Source organism: Eucalyptus grandis, chromosome 5 (genome assembly GCF_016545825.1).
Source record: "Eucalyptus grandis isolate ANBG69807.140 chromosome 5, ASM1654582v1, whole genome shotgun sequence".
Classification (NCBI taxonomy): Eukaryota; Viridiplantae; Streptophyta; class Magnoliopsida; order Myrtales; family Myrtaceae; genus Eucalyptus; species Eucalyptus grandis.
Genome location: NC_052616.1, coordinates 31,172,590 through 31,190,967, shown reverse-complemented (window position 1 = coordinate 31,190,967; position 18,378 = coordinate 31,172,590). Strand labels below are relative to the sequence as shown.

The 18,378-nt window shown below is 38.4% G+C and overlaps 1 protein-coding gene across 1 annotated transcript; it reads left to right on the top strand.

The window, feature by feature from the left end:
- The first annotated feature begins 466 nt into the window (after nt 1–466).
- Nucleotides 467–4,723, top strand: LOC104444874 (F-box protein SKIP19). Its single transcript, XM_010058647.3, is given in 4 exon segments — nt 467–899; nt 3,557–3,929; nt 3,932–4,177; nt 4,297–4,723. Coding segments are annotated over 3 exon segments (912 nt in total). The 5' UTR covers nt 467–582; the 3' UTR covers nt 4,154–4,177; nt 4,297–4,723.
- Nucleotides 4,724–18,378: the final 13,655 nt, after the last annotated feature.

The following is an 18,378-nucleotide window of genomic DNA, read 5'->3' as shown; positions in this document are numbered from 1 at the left end:
AGGAAGAAATTTTGATACCGAACGTTGCAGCTTTAGCCATCGGAACAAGCACCCAGGACACCTGTGCACATCAACCATTTGATCAGCTGCCAAGCTTAGGAATTCAAACAAAATTAACCATTGAGATTTGCTCGATAGCCATCTTTTCAAATTAAAAATAAGAAATTGGGGTTCAAATCCCCATCTTTTTAAATGTTGGAGTAAGGATGCTATAATTTCAGGAGTGGATTTCGACTCCCACGCCCCTATAAAGAGATAGGGCAAAAGTTTAGAGTAAGTGTTAGAATATAAATAGAATAGAACCGACAAAAAAAAAAAGACTAAGTAACTTTAAATCCCTTATTTAAGATAAAATTCACTCAAAATCCTCTTTCGACGAAAAAAAAATCCCATTTCTGTTTTAATTGGGAATATTCATCAAAACGAGATGAAAAAAACCAAAACGGCACGGGACGATCCCTCCCTCCAGTCAAATCCGCTCGCCCGTTCGCTCGTTCGCCCGCCCGTCCGTCCCCCGAAATCCTCTTCCGCAAGCCGATGCCCTAGGCCCCCCGGCGGCGCTCCGCTCCCCCGCCCCGGCAAATGGCGGCCCCCGACGAGCCCCCGCCGCCAGAGCGCAACTGGCTGGAGCTCCCGCGGGAGATCGCGACGACGATCCTCCTGAAGCTTGGCGCCGTCGAGATCCTCACGACCGCGCAGCTGGTGTGCACCGCCTGGCGCGCCCTCTGCCTGGACCCCGCCATGTGGCAGATCATCGACATGCGCAACGACGAGGACCTGCCGGACTGCGACTTCGCCGACATGTACCGCCGCGCCGTCGACCGGAGCCGCGGCGGCTGCCTCGAACTCAACATCGAGCACTTCGGCGACGACTGGCTCCTCCAGTACGCCGCCGACCGGTAACTCGCCGATTCCCGCTTGAATGAATTTCGCGCGGTTTTGTTCCTCCGTCTGGTTTTGGTGGGCCTCGGAATGATCGCTGATGGTCAAGCGCAACGCGTGGTCCGGTTCTTTTGTGCGTACGCCGTTGTTGGAGAGAATTGAGAGGATGGTTTGTCGCCGAGGATGAGCTTGTTTCGGCAATCGGCTGATCGGTCGTTGCGATTGTGTAGACCTAGATTGCGGCGGTTCGCAAGTGCGTGGGTATACCGTTGATTTCTCTGGGCTGAAGTTGTGCAGGCATCGTGAAATTGTTTAGGAATGAATCGTATCGAGCACGAGTTTACTTCTCTTATTCACCCTGGCCTCATTGCGAGGCGGAGGTAGAAATGTGAGGCTTTGAGGAGTCCTCTGGAAGTGAACATTCTGCACACTTGAAATGTCCCTTTTTTTCCCTTGTCCTCAAGAATTGAAAATGAAAAAAAGAGAAGATGGACACGCCAGATGATGAGAAGAGATTATATTTGGAAAACTTCGATCAGCTACATGTTCTGGAAACTAACTGATGAAATAATCATGCCTGGAAATTGAGTTCTGATCCTGAAATAGCTCCTGAGAACGAGGATAGAGTTTTTTTACGTGAAAGGACTCCACCTCTGTTACTTTCTCGCTCCTTAGGAGTTCTCAAATGGCTTCTTTACACTGTCTATATGTTCCGTATTTTCAGCCTCAGTATCTTTCATTTTTAGCTGTCATTTGAACATTAGGATGAGGCAAAAAAGTTCAACCCAATTGAAACCATGAAGGAGCATTGAACTGAGGTTGTGAAAAGACCGATACAATGCCATCTGGTGAGTATTGGGCATTACTAAATGAAATGAGGAACATGAACTGTGACAGAGCTTCCATAAGTGCTTGATATGGCAGAAGCACTTCTATTTTACTTCACTCTAGGATCTTCTTTCCCCTATGTGCTTGTTTTCCTTTTGATCAGTTTATGCGACGCATTTACTCTCCTGTTTGCTAATAGTTATGGGGAGATATTGGTTAAAGTTTGGTGCGGTAGAAGGTATATAACTCAACAAAATAGGGTATAGCCATGTAGCTCCATCACCTTCTCAGCCTTGGACAAGTGTAGCTTTAACCCATGCTTGCCAAAACACTTGAGTATGCCTCAGGTTCCAGTGATATCAATCTTAAACTGTTTTTTCCCCTTATTTTGTTCAGCAAAGAAAATATTCTAGTTTAATTCACCGCTGAATTTGTCTTCTATTTCCTGGTCGAGGCTCCGCGCTCAGTCTTCGTCATTGCGTTTTCATTGAACTTGCAGAGACAGGTTAGATACATTTGATGGCATTTTTGCAGGTCTTGGATAGGTACATAATTGTCTTGATCTGACCAGTGGATGGCACTGTCAGTGTTTTGATTCCACAGCATACAACTGAAGTTACTGCTTGAGTTATTGTAATTGGCATGGAAGTTTTACGTTTTGGAGTCTTTTCGGTTCTTAACATGAGTTTCAGAGTCTAATAGTGTTATGTTTGCTTTTGTTGATAAAATTCCTATGATGAAGGGTTTTATGAGGAGACTTTGTTAACAGGTGCCTCTGGTATAGTTGTTAACCACACATAATAAGGAAATGTAATTACTCTAATTATATATAACATGAGAAATATGGTGCATAAAAATCGACACTCTTTTTATTGAGGTGTTAAAAAAGTTCCCATGGACACATTTTGAATAAAATAAATAAATAAATCGATCAGATTAGCTCTCTTTATTGACTTAAGTTTCTCTCTTTGATGGTGTTTTTCTTCCTTTTACTGAGCATGAAGTCCAGAACAGAGCTTTTGGGTTGTTTTTGATTTTTGACTGCTGGATATATTATGTTTGTTAAGGAAATTTTATTATAGTTTGAGGCTGAATAGAACATAATTTCCATTGATTTGATTTAGGTTTTGAATTTGATCTTACTTTTCTTGACGTCTTGATTCATTAACTTTATGTTAGTTTTCAAAAACTTTCTATACATATTTTGTGTATTCTGCGTCTTATTATTATTTCGGATAAATATGGCAGTCTTGCTTATTAAAAGGCTATTCCGATAGGTCAAAAGTGGACCAAGCATTACATCTCTCAATTGCATATATCTCTGTGTAGTTTACATTCTTGTGATGCCATGGGCATGCAAAAGCGGACTTCATTAACAAATGTGGCATAGTTGACCTTTTTTAACATGACTTGAAAGAATTCCAATCAAGGCCGCAACAGTAGAGAATTCTTGATCTAGGGTTCTGGCTGATTTTATCATATTTCCGTATTTATTGACATCTCTCGTTAACGAGTGCCCTTAGGGCATTTATTAAACATGCATAAGGAAAGTTCCATTGTCCGCAACACTAGTTACACACTTCACTAGAACAATTGTGGATTATAACTTGTGGTGTTCCTTAATTAGCCACTAAGAAGCGCCCAAGGGATATGATTAACAAATTAATGTTGTTGAAATACAATTACTTTTTGGCCGATGAAAATAATCTCTCTACACACCCCTTGCTCTAGATCAATAAGCTCTCAGTTCCTTATCTTAGTGGTTAACATTATTATTGCTAGCTACAACAAGTCTGCTTTTCGGTTGAACCATCGTTGTTCTCATGCATTTCTTATTCCATTGCAGGTGCAATCATATTAGACGGCTACGACTTGTATATTGCAGTAACATTTCGGATGAGGGTCTGTGTGAAGCAGCCTCAAAACTTCCTATGCTGGAGGTCCTTGAATTATCTTATTGCTCATTCTCAAAGGAAGCCATAGAGACTGTTGGACAATGTTGTCCCCTTCTGAAATCCTTCAAATTGAATAGCCAGGGATATAGATATCCACACATAGAATGTGATGACGAAGCACAAGCTATAGTGAAAAACATGCATGGATTACACCACCTCCAACTCTTTGGGAATAAGATGACAAATGAAGGTCTGAAGGCGATTCTCGACAGTTGTCCTCATCTTGAGTATCTCGACTTGCGTCAGTGCTTCAATGTTTATATGGGGGTGATTTGGGGAGAAGATGCACCAAACAGATCAAAGATTTAAGGAATCCATATGACCCCACAGATGACTATGAATTTGATGCTGCAATTCTCGATGACGAGTCCTTTGATGATGATTACCCATCTGGGTTTTCTGACATTGATTTGTCTGATTATGATAACTACTATGAATTCTCTGATTATGACGACTTCTCTGTATATGGGTTTGACGAGTATCAGTGATTTGCTGGTTGACGCGCTTGCATGGTGAGGAACCCTTTTCTTGCTTTAAGTCGCAGAATAATTTTACTACATGGTTCTACGTAGCTCTTCGTGGCAGTCTGTTGTGATGTACTATTTCTGATTATTTTGGTCTGGACACGCAGGTGAAGTTTCTTTATGGTTGCTGACACTTCGTACCATGGTTCGAGGCAGAGATGGTTAAGCGACCATCCTGCACGCCTTCTGGTGAAGCTTTTGACCTGAACTTCGCAAGTGGGAGTCTTTCCTTTTTTTGTTGATGAAGAGAAGCGCTCATAGATCGGCGCTCCCCTTGAAGTGCATTCTTTTGTTCCTTTCGTTCTAGTCTCTGCATCTTTATCTCCAGAACATGTTATCTATGAGCTTCTGCATATATAGTTCTAGTGCCTAGTCTTATTTTGGTATCTGTGACTTTGGTGTGCTAACTCCAGCTGGCCATGATAATGAACTTCATAGCTGATAAACCAATATCAGGCTTCATTGTGCGGTTTTGCATAAAATTCACAATGCTGTTACCTATAATGTTATTCAGAAAATCGCTTTAATCGTTCCCATCTATGAGGATCTTGTAGTGTCAAATGTAGCAGCAGGTTGCTTTGCTTGTCAAGCACTTCCATTTTCAACTAGTAGATCGCATTTCCATGTGGGTGCAAAAGAATGAATATTTGACATCTTTTATGTCAAGGAAATAACGTACTGCCTATCATATATTTTATGTTAAGGCAGTCGTGTACATTTCACGCTAGAAGAATAACCCTAGTATGGGCAAAGCAGGAGGTTTTGGCTGTGTTTTTGGCAATCAGCAGTCAAATTTACAAGTGGTTAGCCAATGCACTATCACTGCGTTGATTATCAAAGAGGCTGCCAGCTCATACAGGTTGCTTTCTTTTATGTTTGGATCTTCACCTGAAAGTTGCAAAACATCAACGTGGGAAATCCGGTACAAGGTCCTTTCGATGCGGTTTCAAAGAAATTCACGTGGAATATTGAAAACTCTAAAGATCCTAGACGAAGAGAATGGGACTGATCTGAAGATCTCATGACCTTATAGTTCTCAAGAAGAAATGTCGTGGGATTATTCCCACGCGTACCACGCCATCTAAGACACCATCTACCAGGCGTTAGATTAATTCAAGCGGGATCAGCCAAACCAAGGGGTGGCAAATGGGTGGGTCAGGTCGGGTCGGGTCGAAAATAAGTCGACTTATATTTGACCCATTTAACCAATTTTGACCCATATTTTTATAGTGTAAATCTAATAATCTATACCCGACCCGTACGACCCGACCCGTATTGTTAAAACTTATTAATATTTTAGGAAAACTCACTTCTACTATATGCTAATTGGATTAAAACTTCAAATAAAATTAAAAACAATAAATAAAATAAAATAAAAAGTTAAAAACCTAATAAATTGAAATGTTTATAAAAAATTAGACTATGCACATAGTGAACATACCATTGAATAATTAAAAAATGTAACATGAAATTTTTTTAACTAAACCTAAAAAAACTCATTTTTATGATTTTTTTTACAAAAAAAAAAAAAAAAAAGTATTGTTAAAACATTTTTATGCAATACAATTTTTTTAAACAATTTTTATGCAATATTAATTTAATGGAAATTTTTTATAATTCTTTTTAAAATATTTTTATAATTCTTTTTAAAATATTTTTAAAAATCGAATTTTTAATTTTTTAAATATAATTTTTAATAATTTTTAATTTTTAAATATAATTGTTATATTTTTTATTTTTTAAAATATGATTATTTTTTATTTTTCTCTTTTCTTCTTCTTCAGCTAGTCATTGGCCATGACGACGGCCGGCAACCGATCATAGGCGAGGCCTCGGCCTCACCGACGACTAGCGAGGCTTGAGCTCGCCAACGTCGGGCGGGGCTCGATCTCGTTGATCCAGCGATGCCGAGGCCCTGTCGATGCTAGCGAGCTCGAGTCTCGCTAGATTTGGCGAGGCTTGAGCCTCGCTAGTCATTGGCGAGGCCAAGGCCTCGCCCAACGCCCGTGAACTCGAGTCTCGCCAGTTGTCGGTGACTGCCCGCCAAGAAGCTCGAGCTCGCCGCCGTCACCCTACCGACCGTCGGCTAAGGAAGGAAGAAAAAAAAGAAAAAAGAAAATAAAAAATTGAAATATGAAAAATAATTTTAATTTCGATTTTTTTATAATAAAAAAATTATAAAGTTAAAAAAGGCCATGGGTTTAAACTTTAAAGTAGGTTTCCTAATAACCCATTTAGATCAAATTTTTTTTTTTTTGTGTTTTATTTTCTTAAACCGATTTCGACCTATATTTAACTTTCACTTGACTCATATTTTACCCATATTTAACTTTCACTTGACTCATATATGACCCATTTAACTAAAAATGGGTCATAACATGGGTTTATAACCCATTTTGCCAGCTCTACCCAAATCAATGTATTTTTCCCAAAATCGATGGGATTTGGGAGAATCTTTTCTTGAAGTCACGTGACAACCAGATGTTAGTTCCGATGAAGATCTTGATGTTGGCCATCTCAATGAATAAAAGGGTGAAAAATGTGTTGGGATGGCATGCATGTCTCAAATCTCCATTAAATTTTGCAAGAATTGTTCCAAGACAATTGAAAAGCAATGAATTTAGGGAATATTTTAAATTTATTTGCAGTAACAATGTTCATAGTGTATGTACGATTAATACTTTGATATATACTCATTATTCATGTCCCATCGAATATGTTTAACATCACATGTTCTAAACCTTTTTTTATCGCAATTTCGTTGAAAAATGTCTCTAGGGTGCTTTCTCTTTTGTTGAACTTTGGGGCACATGCTAAACAATAAAACTTTAGCCGTCAATGCACAACTTCTCTTAAGTAACGAATCATGAATGCTTTGAAAATCGAAACATTCACTATAAAATATAATTGACAGTAATAAGATAGGTCATCTATGATATACCCGTATCTCCATGCATATGAATATGCAATGAATACTCTGAAGAACATCATATTATTCATTAAGTGCACTTAATAAATGCTCCAAAGGTACTTGCTAAGGAAATCCTTTATGAAAGCATTCATGCATTCCCCATGAATTTATGAACAAAATAAACACACCTTTTGTTGTGTGATCGTGTGAATGTTAATCCCTATATATTAGTCATGTATATTCAACAAAAATAAATAAATAAAAATTGCAAATATGATTACCCAGAACGAAGCCAAAAATTATGTAAATTTTCTTAATTAATTATGTCGAGACACTCCTTAATAAAAGCTGATCGCATCATCCTCGTGCTTTTCTTCTCTCTCTTTTGTTCTTTTCAATTAATGTGTTCATCCCATTGAGAAAGGGGATTATGCATGCCGCTCTGCTCGATGATAATTGCACGAGTGTGGATTTACAGGGAGGGAGGGAGGGAGGGACCAAACTCTTTAATTATTATTGCACAATAATTATTAATTATTACTGCTGCAATTATTTGTGGGGGAGTTAAGAAACAATAAAAATAAATTACGCAACATGTCGTGGCGGACACGGGCATTTGCGCGCGTGTCTCGCCGTATCTGTCAGACAGAGCCGGTGCTCAAGAGGGTTGGACCAACCACCTCCCGTTGACTTTGATCCAAGCAGCTGCTGGCCAGTGGGATTTCGCCACGGCAGCCGTCTGTGACCTGCGGTAGCAGGAGATCCGGGCCTGCGCGTGCTAGGTCGCAGCCTCTCCACAGACAACAGCTTTTTACCTGCAAACATACGCTGTATACCGTGAATTAAAAAGCTTTGCGTATGACAGACGTCCGAGGACCACAAAGATGGTTTTTAAATGGGACCATACGGTAGTAACTTTTTCTTTTTCTTTTTTCCATTTTTTTTATTAAAGAGATAAGTCATATGAAAATCCAAAATGTGTCCTCTGACATATTCATTTCAATAATTTTTTTTGTGACATAAAAAATTCTAAATTTGCATTTATGTCACACAATTACACTCCGTTAAAATACCATTAGATGATTTTTCAACTAAAATAACGACGTTTTTTTTTTCTTTACATAAATTACGTGGGCGTGTCAGCATTTTGTTGTCATAGAAAAATGTTTATGATAAATATATTACAATGGACAAAATTTAAGTTATTATTGTGATGTAGAGGAAATGTTGCAATTTCTAATATATTGTCTGCTTTTGTGATATGTATACTTAATATTTTGAAAATAGAATATTTTCTCGTTAAATGTAATTAGCAAATGCACCAAAAGCACGTGTGCCTTATGATACTCATTAGACATATTGACTTTGGAATGATTTAGTTTCGACACATTATGTGGTATATCACTAGAACGATTAATGCATTGGAAACTACATGATTTCGAAAATCAATTATTTAAAAAGTGCTCCGTAAACCCTAGTAAACCAAAATCTTTATCATTATACCGATAGTGTGTAAAATTAAGCTTGTTAAGTAAATTACTTCTAGAGAGAAAGTGAATGTTGATTTGAGCTCCAACGAGCGCATTTTCTTGGAAGCCACTCTTTAGGATCCGTTTGGTTACGTTTTTGTGTCAGGGATCAATTTGTTTTCAAAAATAGTATTTGTCTATTTCTATTCCCCATAACAATTTATGAGTAAAAAATGCATTTGGTAACTATACAGAATTACTATTCTAAGAATGGAAAAATATTAAGAATGCATTTGATATGATTCACAATTTTTTTATAACATAAAATTTCTTTGAATTTTTTAATAATATTTTGATAATTTTTTTCTTTTTTTCTTTTGCTATTCTTCCTTGTTGCTATTGATCACGGCCATAGGCCGCTGCGGCCGATCATTGCTGCTTGCTAGCCAAAGGTCAATGGCGACTGACAGTGGCCGAACAACAACAAACAATGGTGGGGTTCAAGGAGAAAGAAAAAGAAAAAAGTAACTTATTTATAAAAATTGTTCATGAGAACAAGAAGTTACTTTTTTTTTTTTTTTACTTTTTATTTCTATTCCAAATCTATTCCTCCGTCACTTTTCTATTTCAGAAAATAGAAAAATTAGTTGACGTTACCGGCGAATTTTTTTTGGTTATGTTCTGAGGAACGAACGAACATAAATTGGAATAAATAGAAATGTTATCAAACGAAGTCTACTTGGTTGGTGTTTTTAGAAATCATATCACCTCAAATGATTCATTCAGTTGAATCACGTCCCTATGGTAATGTTTGGATGCCCTTTACCTTGTTTTATTCAATTTAACTTGATCCGATTGTGCACCACTTAGGAAGTCGGTTCGACGTCCGGCCGTATTTTGGAGACATTGGTTTCAAGGGTCTCTTGTCCTGATATTTGTCTAGTAGATGAATGAGGTGTGTGATGATATTTTTACAGGCCGGAGCAAGTGCTAATTTTCAGGTATGATCTCGGCCCAAGAGGCCTACAAGATGAGCCGAACGTGTTGGAGTGGGTGATAAAAATACCTTTGCGGAAGTATAGGGCCTGTTTGTTTTCACTTTTTTTTTTTTTTTGTTTAAAAATAGTTTTTTATTTTTTTTTGTTCCTGGGAACAAAAAAGAAAGCAAACGCGTTTGTTTGCGTTTTTGTTCCAAATCTATTTTTTTTCTCGAAACACATCTCGAATGTAAACAAAAAACAAAAAAAAAAAAATTGTTTCTTGTTTTCGGAACAAAATTTAGGAATACTTTTTCTCTCTATTCCATTTGCTTCTCTCTTTTTCTTCTTCTTTTTCTTTCTTTTTCTTTGGCTGGTTGACGGCCTCGGCCATGGCCGGCGACCGACCGTCAAGGGCCGTGACCTCGCCTGAGCGTCGGCGGCCCCGCCGAGGCCGAGCGTCACCGCCCACGGCGAGGCCGAGGCGCAAGCCTCGCCGTGGCTAGGCGAGGCTGCCGGCCCGTCGGCTGGTCACCGGCCATGGCCAAGGTCGGCGACCGGCCAAAAGAAGAAAAAAAAAAAAAAAAAAGAAAAAAAGGAAAAATAAATAAGAAAAATAAGAAAGAAAATAGAAAAATAAAATAAAAATATTAAAAAATGAAAAGAAATAAAAAAAATTATACAAATTTACCAAACATGTTTCTATTCTTTTATATTTATGGAACAGATTTACCAAACACATTTTTTGTTCAAAAATTATTTCCGAAGCAAAATACTTTTTTTCTATTTACGTTCCTTAAACAATTTTTAAACGAAATGTTACCAAACGAACCCATAGTTATTTTGGTTGGACAAATCAAGTCATTAGTCATCAAGTTGTCTAATAGTTGACTATAAATGGAACTTAACCTTAACGATTAGTTTAGTCGGTTGAGGGTTTTGGAAGTTACGGTTCAAAAATTAGAAAATATTTTCTTAAAAATGATCAATTATATTATTTTCAAAAATGAGTCAACAAAATATATTTTCATCAACAATAGCGATTTATGTTTGAATATTTTCATAAATGACGAAACCAGTATAGGATGATTCTAAATTATTGAGTTTTTGTAAGACAAACGCACCAGCCATCTAACTTAGAATCATTCTTTTTTCTGTTCGTTTGTTTTTGGGGTTCGGTATAAGGGAGTTGATATGTCAGGAAGCTATCTCACTAGCTATCCTTCCCATCAGATTCTTTAACGTACGAACACCATGTTAAATCTTTTTTTTTTTCCAAGACTTACATTAAATCACTTTCCATGGAATTAAATCGTAAAAATTAGAGCCCCTTTAAAATATCGTCACATTACATTTTAATGTTGGGTCGACACATTAAAAACCCAATACACTTATCATGAAAGATTGTTAAGGGAAAACTCAAATATGAATCCATTAACTTATTCGATTTGATCCATTTACACTCAAAACCTTTGGTCAATGAATTATAGCTAAGTTAGATATGTTAAATACTCCATATTACAGCACATCCTTGTATGAGAGTTCGATAGCTTAACATTCTCGTGCATGCACGTAGACAATTTCCCCCTTCACACGTGCAAGCCACCGATGTTAGGCTCACTCCCCCTCAATCCTAATATCCTTCTACACCAACATTGTCTCAACTCGAGAATCTTTAATCTTTACCTTGGCTTGGTCAAATTTGCATATACTGGTGAGGACCGTGGGTATCTTTCAGATTCCACCTTAATGTCTTCCCTCAACCAAGCTTGTCGAGAGTAGAGGGACACCATTCATCACCTCGATTAAGGGGCCACATTTGAGATTTTCCTTCCTTGAAATATTCACGGGCACTTATACATATTGGGATCCAGCCACGAATCAACACTGACTCTAATACCATTTTTAGATTGACACAGCAGAAGCTCAGTACATTTGATGAGATCACCAAGAGGAAGCACTAGTCAAAGCCCATGAAAATACCTAGTTGGACCCAATTTTACTCAAAAACTTTAGTTAATCAATTATGAATCAGCTAAAATGCATCAATTGCACAACATTTACTTTGTGGGATTTCTCTCGGCTAACATCCGTGCACATGCACCTTAAAAAATACTAAATGCAATCCGATTCCTCATGTGTCAAAGGTACCCCTTGAAGCATCAAATACAACGATAGGGTTTGCGTAGCTTTCTTGTTGTAGTAGATTTTCTCTTGATTACTACCTTACCAGCCCTTAGTGTCACGCCCCGATCCTCGATCACATGCCCATCCTTCATCTTTGGTCGGTTTTAAAATGCAATATCCCAGGACTACATATCGCCGGTCCTTTCTTTTTCAATAGCACATGCAGAAGCAGTTATAAATCCCCAAACAATAAAACAATGGGATAGAAAAGTAGGGCTATAATTTTCATACTGAAATTCACAACCACACTTTTATACAGGCGCCTCATAGCATATAATGCAATACTATTAACAGGGGTCTGATCTAACACTTATCCACATATAATCAAGGTCTGACAAAACAAGATAGGATCTCAGTCCTCATCCGGATCGTACTCAGGATCCTCCTCATGGTCATCTTCTTCTCCAAAATCTTCCTCCTCATCTAGTTCCGCATTAGGGTTCTCCTCTTCAGATTCCTCCTCCTCAGGCTTCTCATTAGGGTCCTGAAAAGGTTATTTAATAACCATTGAAACCATGTCTCAACAAGTTCTACTTCATAAGACTCGATTAGTAAACCAATATGCTAACTGAGCTACCTATGCACGCATGGGTCAGAAGACTTACCTTGACCTCAGATTCCACCTGCATATTAGCACAGTTCAATAGGCATCCAAGCAATCACATCACAAATCGATATCTCGATCAATTGACCTAGTCGATTTCATGCCAACCAGACCATTCATCGGTCATTTCAATTCAATCAATCAATTCACGACATCAAATCAAAGTAATGATCAATCGACCTAGTCGATTACATGTCATCTCGACCCTTTCTTGGTCGGATCATCTCATACTATCTATAAGTCCGTTCATATCAGGATTGCTCACTGCTAAGCTGATAAATAGATAGTTTAGCTCACTTTTGAGATGATCGGGTATACTGCTCTCTACTAAGCTGCCATATCGATCGCATGCTGATATAGTATACTGATAGAGCTCAATCTAAGCTAATAAGGTATATTGCTCTCTACTAAGCTGCCATATCAGAGCTCGTAGGATGATATAGTATACCGACATATTCAATATAAACTGATAAGATATACTGCTCTCTGCTAAGCTGCCATATTGCCCTTAAGCTGATATAGTATACCGACATTCTCGATCAAAACTCATAAGGTATACTGCTTTATGCTAAGCTGACATATCGCCCCTAGGTCAATATAGTGTACCATCCCAATCGTACAATTAATTCCATCTTTTTATCATTCTCGATAAAGTAGCTGTGTGTGGGGACACGGTTAGTCTTAGCCAAAATATAATATTTTTCTTTACATAAATCCCACATTTTCTGTAGTCCACTCAAATATTTTTGGCATTATCAACCGATGCTCGGTTATTTTTCAATTAATAACCAAAGATTATTCAATTAAAGAATAATTCCCAATTTCACAAATAACTCAATTCAACACAAAATAAAGCTCAATTAAATAAAGAGACTGCGCCACGACCATCGGCATAAAATTCCAGGTTATCGGCTATCCCCGCCTAATTTCGAAAAATAAATAATTAATTAAATTAATTTCGAAAAATAATCAATAAATACTATAAATCCAATTTAGGCCTGTAATGCCAAATTGAAGCCTGATAAGGGTCAGGAAAAGTCCCGAGATTCATTCAATATATAATAGGAGCTCTCTACTTGCTAATGACTATGTCTAACCACCTAACATGCATCATTAAGTCACTAATTTAATTGTTCTAAACTAATCTAACCACCTATTTACACTGAATTAAATCTAACCAACCCTTAAGCATAATTAGCAAACTAATAAAGCATTAGTGAGTAAAACTCACTTGGCAAAGCGAAGATCGGAACACTATGATGACAACGCGATGACGGCCGAAATCCAAACTTTCGGCGACGTCGATGAAACCTTAGGCCGGGCCCAAAGACCTTGCCTCACGGCTTGGGCTTCAAAAGAACTTGCTGGACTTGGGTCTTGCTGAATTTGGCTGAAGACTCAACTAATGGGCTGTTCTAGTTGGGCCTCACCGACATACAAATGATGCTGGGCTTGACTTCACGGGTTGAGTTCAATTCTAGGCCGGGCTAAACTACTGAAATGGCCCTCAATTGGACTGAATTTTGCTGGGCCCGGATTGCTAAAAGTGCCAAACTGAAGACACGGGCTGGAACAAAAGAAACCTGGGCTGCACTTGTGGATTGGGTGGATTTTGCACGGCCAGATGAATGCTGCAGGTTGGGCTTTGAGAGTGCTAGTATGAACAAAATAAATGAGTTAGGGAAGAGAATAAGAACACAAGATTTATAGTGGTTCGGCTTTAATCCAAGCCTACGTCCACTCTCCCACGATAACAGCCTTCTTGGCTGGATTCCACTATGCAATCAACAAGAGATTACAAGTTCGAGTGCAAACACTTAGTAGTAGATCACACTATCTCACTAAGTCACTCTTTTGGTATTTCTCTCTCACGATTACAAACGTTTAAGCTCTCAAGAGACAAGTATATGATCGAAAGTCGCTCGGACTTTGGAATTATAAATTCTACGCTCCGTCTCTTACTTGCTCATCGGTCCATGATCTCCTTAAATACTCCTCCACTTCCAAACTACCCGTTGGACAAGTATCCCGGAGAATCATCTTCCAATATACCCATTGGACAGCTCTCGTATCTAGAAGATTTGGTAACCGTTGAGTGGCAAAGGTAGAATCCCAATTTGATTCCGATCGCCCATACAAACGGAATCTTGGTTTCCATAAGTAAAGCTTCTTCGTATAGAAAGATCTTGTCTTCAACATCCAATTGTCAATCAAATAGATTGAGTCAATCAAATCAATCTTGATGTGGAATCCAAACCGATCACTAGCCGTTATATGATTGGGCTTGAATTACGTTCGTCGAATGCTGATGTAAAGTCCGATGGCTATCATACTTTACAATGAAGTCCGAGTTTGCGATCTTTAGACTTTGAGTCTTGAGTCTCCTAGCGTCTTCGACTTTGACATAGAAATCTGGAAATCTTCAAAATATACTTTGGACATGTGTTACGTTCGCCTTCTGGTCGTCTTCGACTTTGATAATATCCTTTACATGTTCTATTATCTGCATGGTCTATTACTCAACCATTAAACATGTTAGTAGCCTTTGATTTATTTTGTCATCTTCAAAACATCATAAGGGATTTCCCTAACAGGCTTCACTTCGCGCCTCCCAACGAAAGCACGAAGAAGGTGATGCTGAAGACGTGCAGTTCGGTGGGGTGTGGAGTTGCTTCGTGGACTTCACTAGCCACTGGATGGAACCGAAGAAACGATGAAGACTGACGTGTGGCGCGGCTGCTGCTTCTGTCTTCGTGCACTGGAAAATCCACGCGACGAGGGGTAGCAAGCGACTGGGAAATGTTCCTGTTGTTGACCGTGAAGACGCATGACTGGTTGCAAGCGATAAAGTAGAAATGGATTCACATGAACTGATGGATCAACACCAGCTACAGGAGGATTCGAGGCTAAGGGGAGCTTCGGTTGACTGGCTTCGTGGAAGTGGGTTGACTCACTCGGTGGACGCATGGATCTTGGATGGTGCTGCTGTGGTGGCTCATGCGGAGAATCAGTAGGGGCAGAGGTCGGTGGAGCAGCAGCGTGAGATGAGGCTTTGGAGTTCAAACGGTGGAGGAGAAGGGCAGCAAGAAAGAGAGAGAAGGTGGAGTGAGTTACACCGAGGGAAAATGAACAAGAAGCGGCGTCCGTGGAGAGCAGCTGGTCTTGCATGCTCAAATGGATTGGATCAAAGCTTAAAGTCGACAATTATTATCCATTGCATTAATAGCTTTGTCCCCTAATACTTTCTAGAGAGATAATCCATAATTAATTTAATTGAAGCCAAAATTGCAGCCCTCTTAGCCAAGGTTCCGAATTTCACTTAATACTCTCCAATTTCTTCACCGACTCTCCGAATTGGGGTCCGATTTCGCTGAAGGAAAATCCCGAACAATTTTCTGCAAGTCCCCGACACCCAAAGGCTCGACTTGGAAGTCCAACTTTTCTTCAATTTGGCCCATCCGAATTTCTGTAAATTTTCCGCAACGTCCGAATCCATTTTTCATAAAAATCTCTAATCTCCGAAAAATCTTCTGAGACTAAGTCAACGTTCCTAAAATAGCTCGTGACATCACAGAACTTTCAATTTCTAAAATTTGACTCGAATTCACAGGTAATTTCCATTTGACGCGTTTTTAGCGTGACCTAGGTTACTAGGTAACTTTCAGGCATTTTTAGTGTAAATGATTTGTGGTCGATTTTCTTCGAGCCACTATGAAACCACTCGACTCATTGGCGACTCTTGATTGTCGTAAAAAAACCTGATGATCCAAATACGGACACAGGGTACCAAAACAATAAGAAAATCAGTCTAGTGTCTGTCGATGAGAATTTTTCAATTTAGTGGTGTCACCCACGATTAACCACACATCTCTGTCGACTCAGCCTATCTCTGATTTCAAATCGATTTTATAGTGTGCTGCAATAGCCTCTAAAGACAGACACGGTCAAGAAACCGATTTATAGTCGAATTCTCAAGTCTATTTGCCTTAAAATCCTTATTGGTTTCCCCAGCTAACCTAGTTATCTCAAGAGTGATCAGCTTTGAGAACAGCCCTATAGGCGCGTCAATGAAATGCCTGATTTATTCAGTAGAAAACAGAGTTGAAAATCTAGGATGTCACACTTAGCATTGAGGTGACAGGCTACTGATGCCGTAATTATTTGTAATGTCGATTCATTGGAAGGTAAATATTAATGAGTCATGTTTTACTTATTATGTCTTTAAAATGTACAATTTTTCATTGAAGCACAACTGAATATATTAAAATTCTCTTCTTTTACTGATATGTATTTTTTTTTTTTGTAACCCAGGAATAAACCTAGGGGGACACGTAAGCGGGAGGACCCACCACCCCCGGCGTCCCACTTAAGACCCCAAGTGACCGTAAGAGGATTCAAACTCCTCCCCTTCGTGAGGGGGAAAGAGCCCAAACCATTGTGGCCACCGGGCGGTGGTTAAATATGTATTTCTTTAATTCTCAAAATCTCTCAAAAAGCATTCTTTCTATTTTTAGTTAATTTAATCTAGGCATTAGTTTTGACATGAAATGAAAAAGAAGAGAATTGGAGGAATTTCTTGTGCTCATTATGTATTGTTTTTCATTCTTTACATGTATTAATAATATAAAGTGTGGACAGCAAAAGGAAACAATGTAAAAATACATAATTAATATGGATCACTTATTGATTCAGTCAATCAATCTAAATCTTAGATTAATTCAATTATCTCTTCACCACATAAATCATATCTCCAACACTCCCTCTCAAGTTGGTGGCTTGTATATGTCCAAAACACCTAGCTTGTTTAACAAATGTGTGTTGTCTTTGACACAAGGGTTTAGTGAAGATATCAGCAGGCTGTTTTGAGGTTCCAATTCCCTTTATCCTATTATTCCTTCTTGGATCTTATCTCGAGAGAAATGATAGTTGACCTCTATTTTTGTTATCTCATGGACTATAGGATTAGCTGCAAGCTTTAGTGTTGCATCATTATCACAAAAACAACGTAGTTGGCCTTTTAACCCGCACACCAAGGTCAAGAGGTAGACCTTGCATCCATACTATTTCATAAATAGTCTTGGCCATGGCTCGATACTCAACTTTAGCCAATGATAATGATATGGTTGTTTGCTTCCTCCTCTTTTATTTTTTGTTTTTTATTTTTTATTTTTTTATAACAAAAGGATGTTCTGAGCTTAATGCAAAAAATCTAGTAATGGAGCTCCAGGTCATAGGACAGGTGGCATGGTCTGTGTCACAATAATACGTCATCTCCATGTTGCACACTTGAGAAAGAAGTATTCCAAATCCTAGACATTTCTTCAAATCACAACTTTTAGAGCTACATTCATATGTGATTGTTTTTGGTTATGCATAAACCGACTCAACATTAGCACTGTTTAGCATATGTTTGGTATTGTCATGGTGTGATAATCTTTCCTACGAGCCTCTGATAGCTTGACGGATCCTTGAGCAGTGGATTATTAGCATTTGATAGTGTTCCCACATAAAAAAAAAATGTGATTAACTTGATATCTTGCTCGATAGGAATAGTAGCTAGCTTACATCCTAACAGACTTGCTTTTGATATAATTTCAAGGACAAATTTCCATTAGCTAAGAGGAGATTCCCAGGTTCAATTGGGCAATTTTAATTCCAAGGAAATATATGGGAGGTCCTAGATCTTTAATGTGAAAGGTATAGTGCAAATATTTCTTGAGATTTTCAGTAGCAGCTTCATCCGATCCCATAATAAGTATGATATCAATATATATCCTTCGATAGATAGATTACGAACCTTTTCTCCTTATAAATTGTGCATAATCATGTCTCAACTGTCTAAAGCCAGTAACTATAAGTGCATTTGTAAATTTTGTGTACCACTAATGAGAAGCTTTCTTAAGGCCATAAAGTGATATGCAGAGACAACATACCTTAGACTTCTCCTGTATTCATAAACCCGGTGGAAGATCCATGTAAATTTCTTTGTCTAGATCACCATGGAGAAAGGCATTGTAAATATCCATTTGATGTAGTGGCCA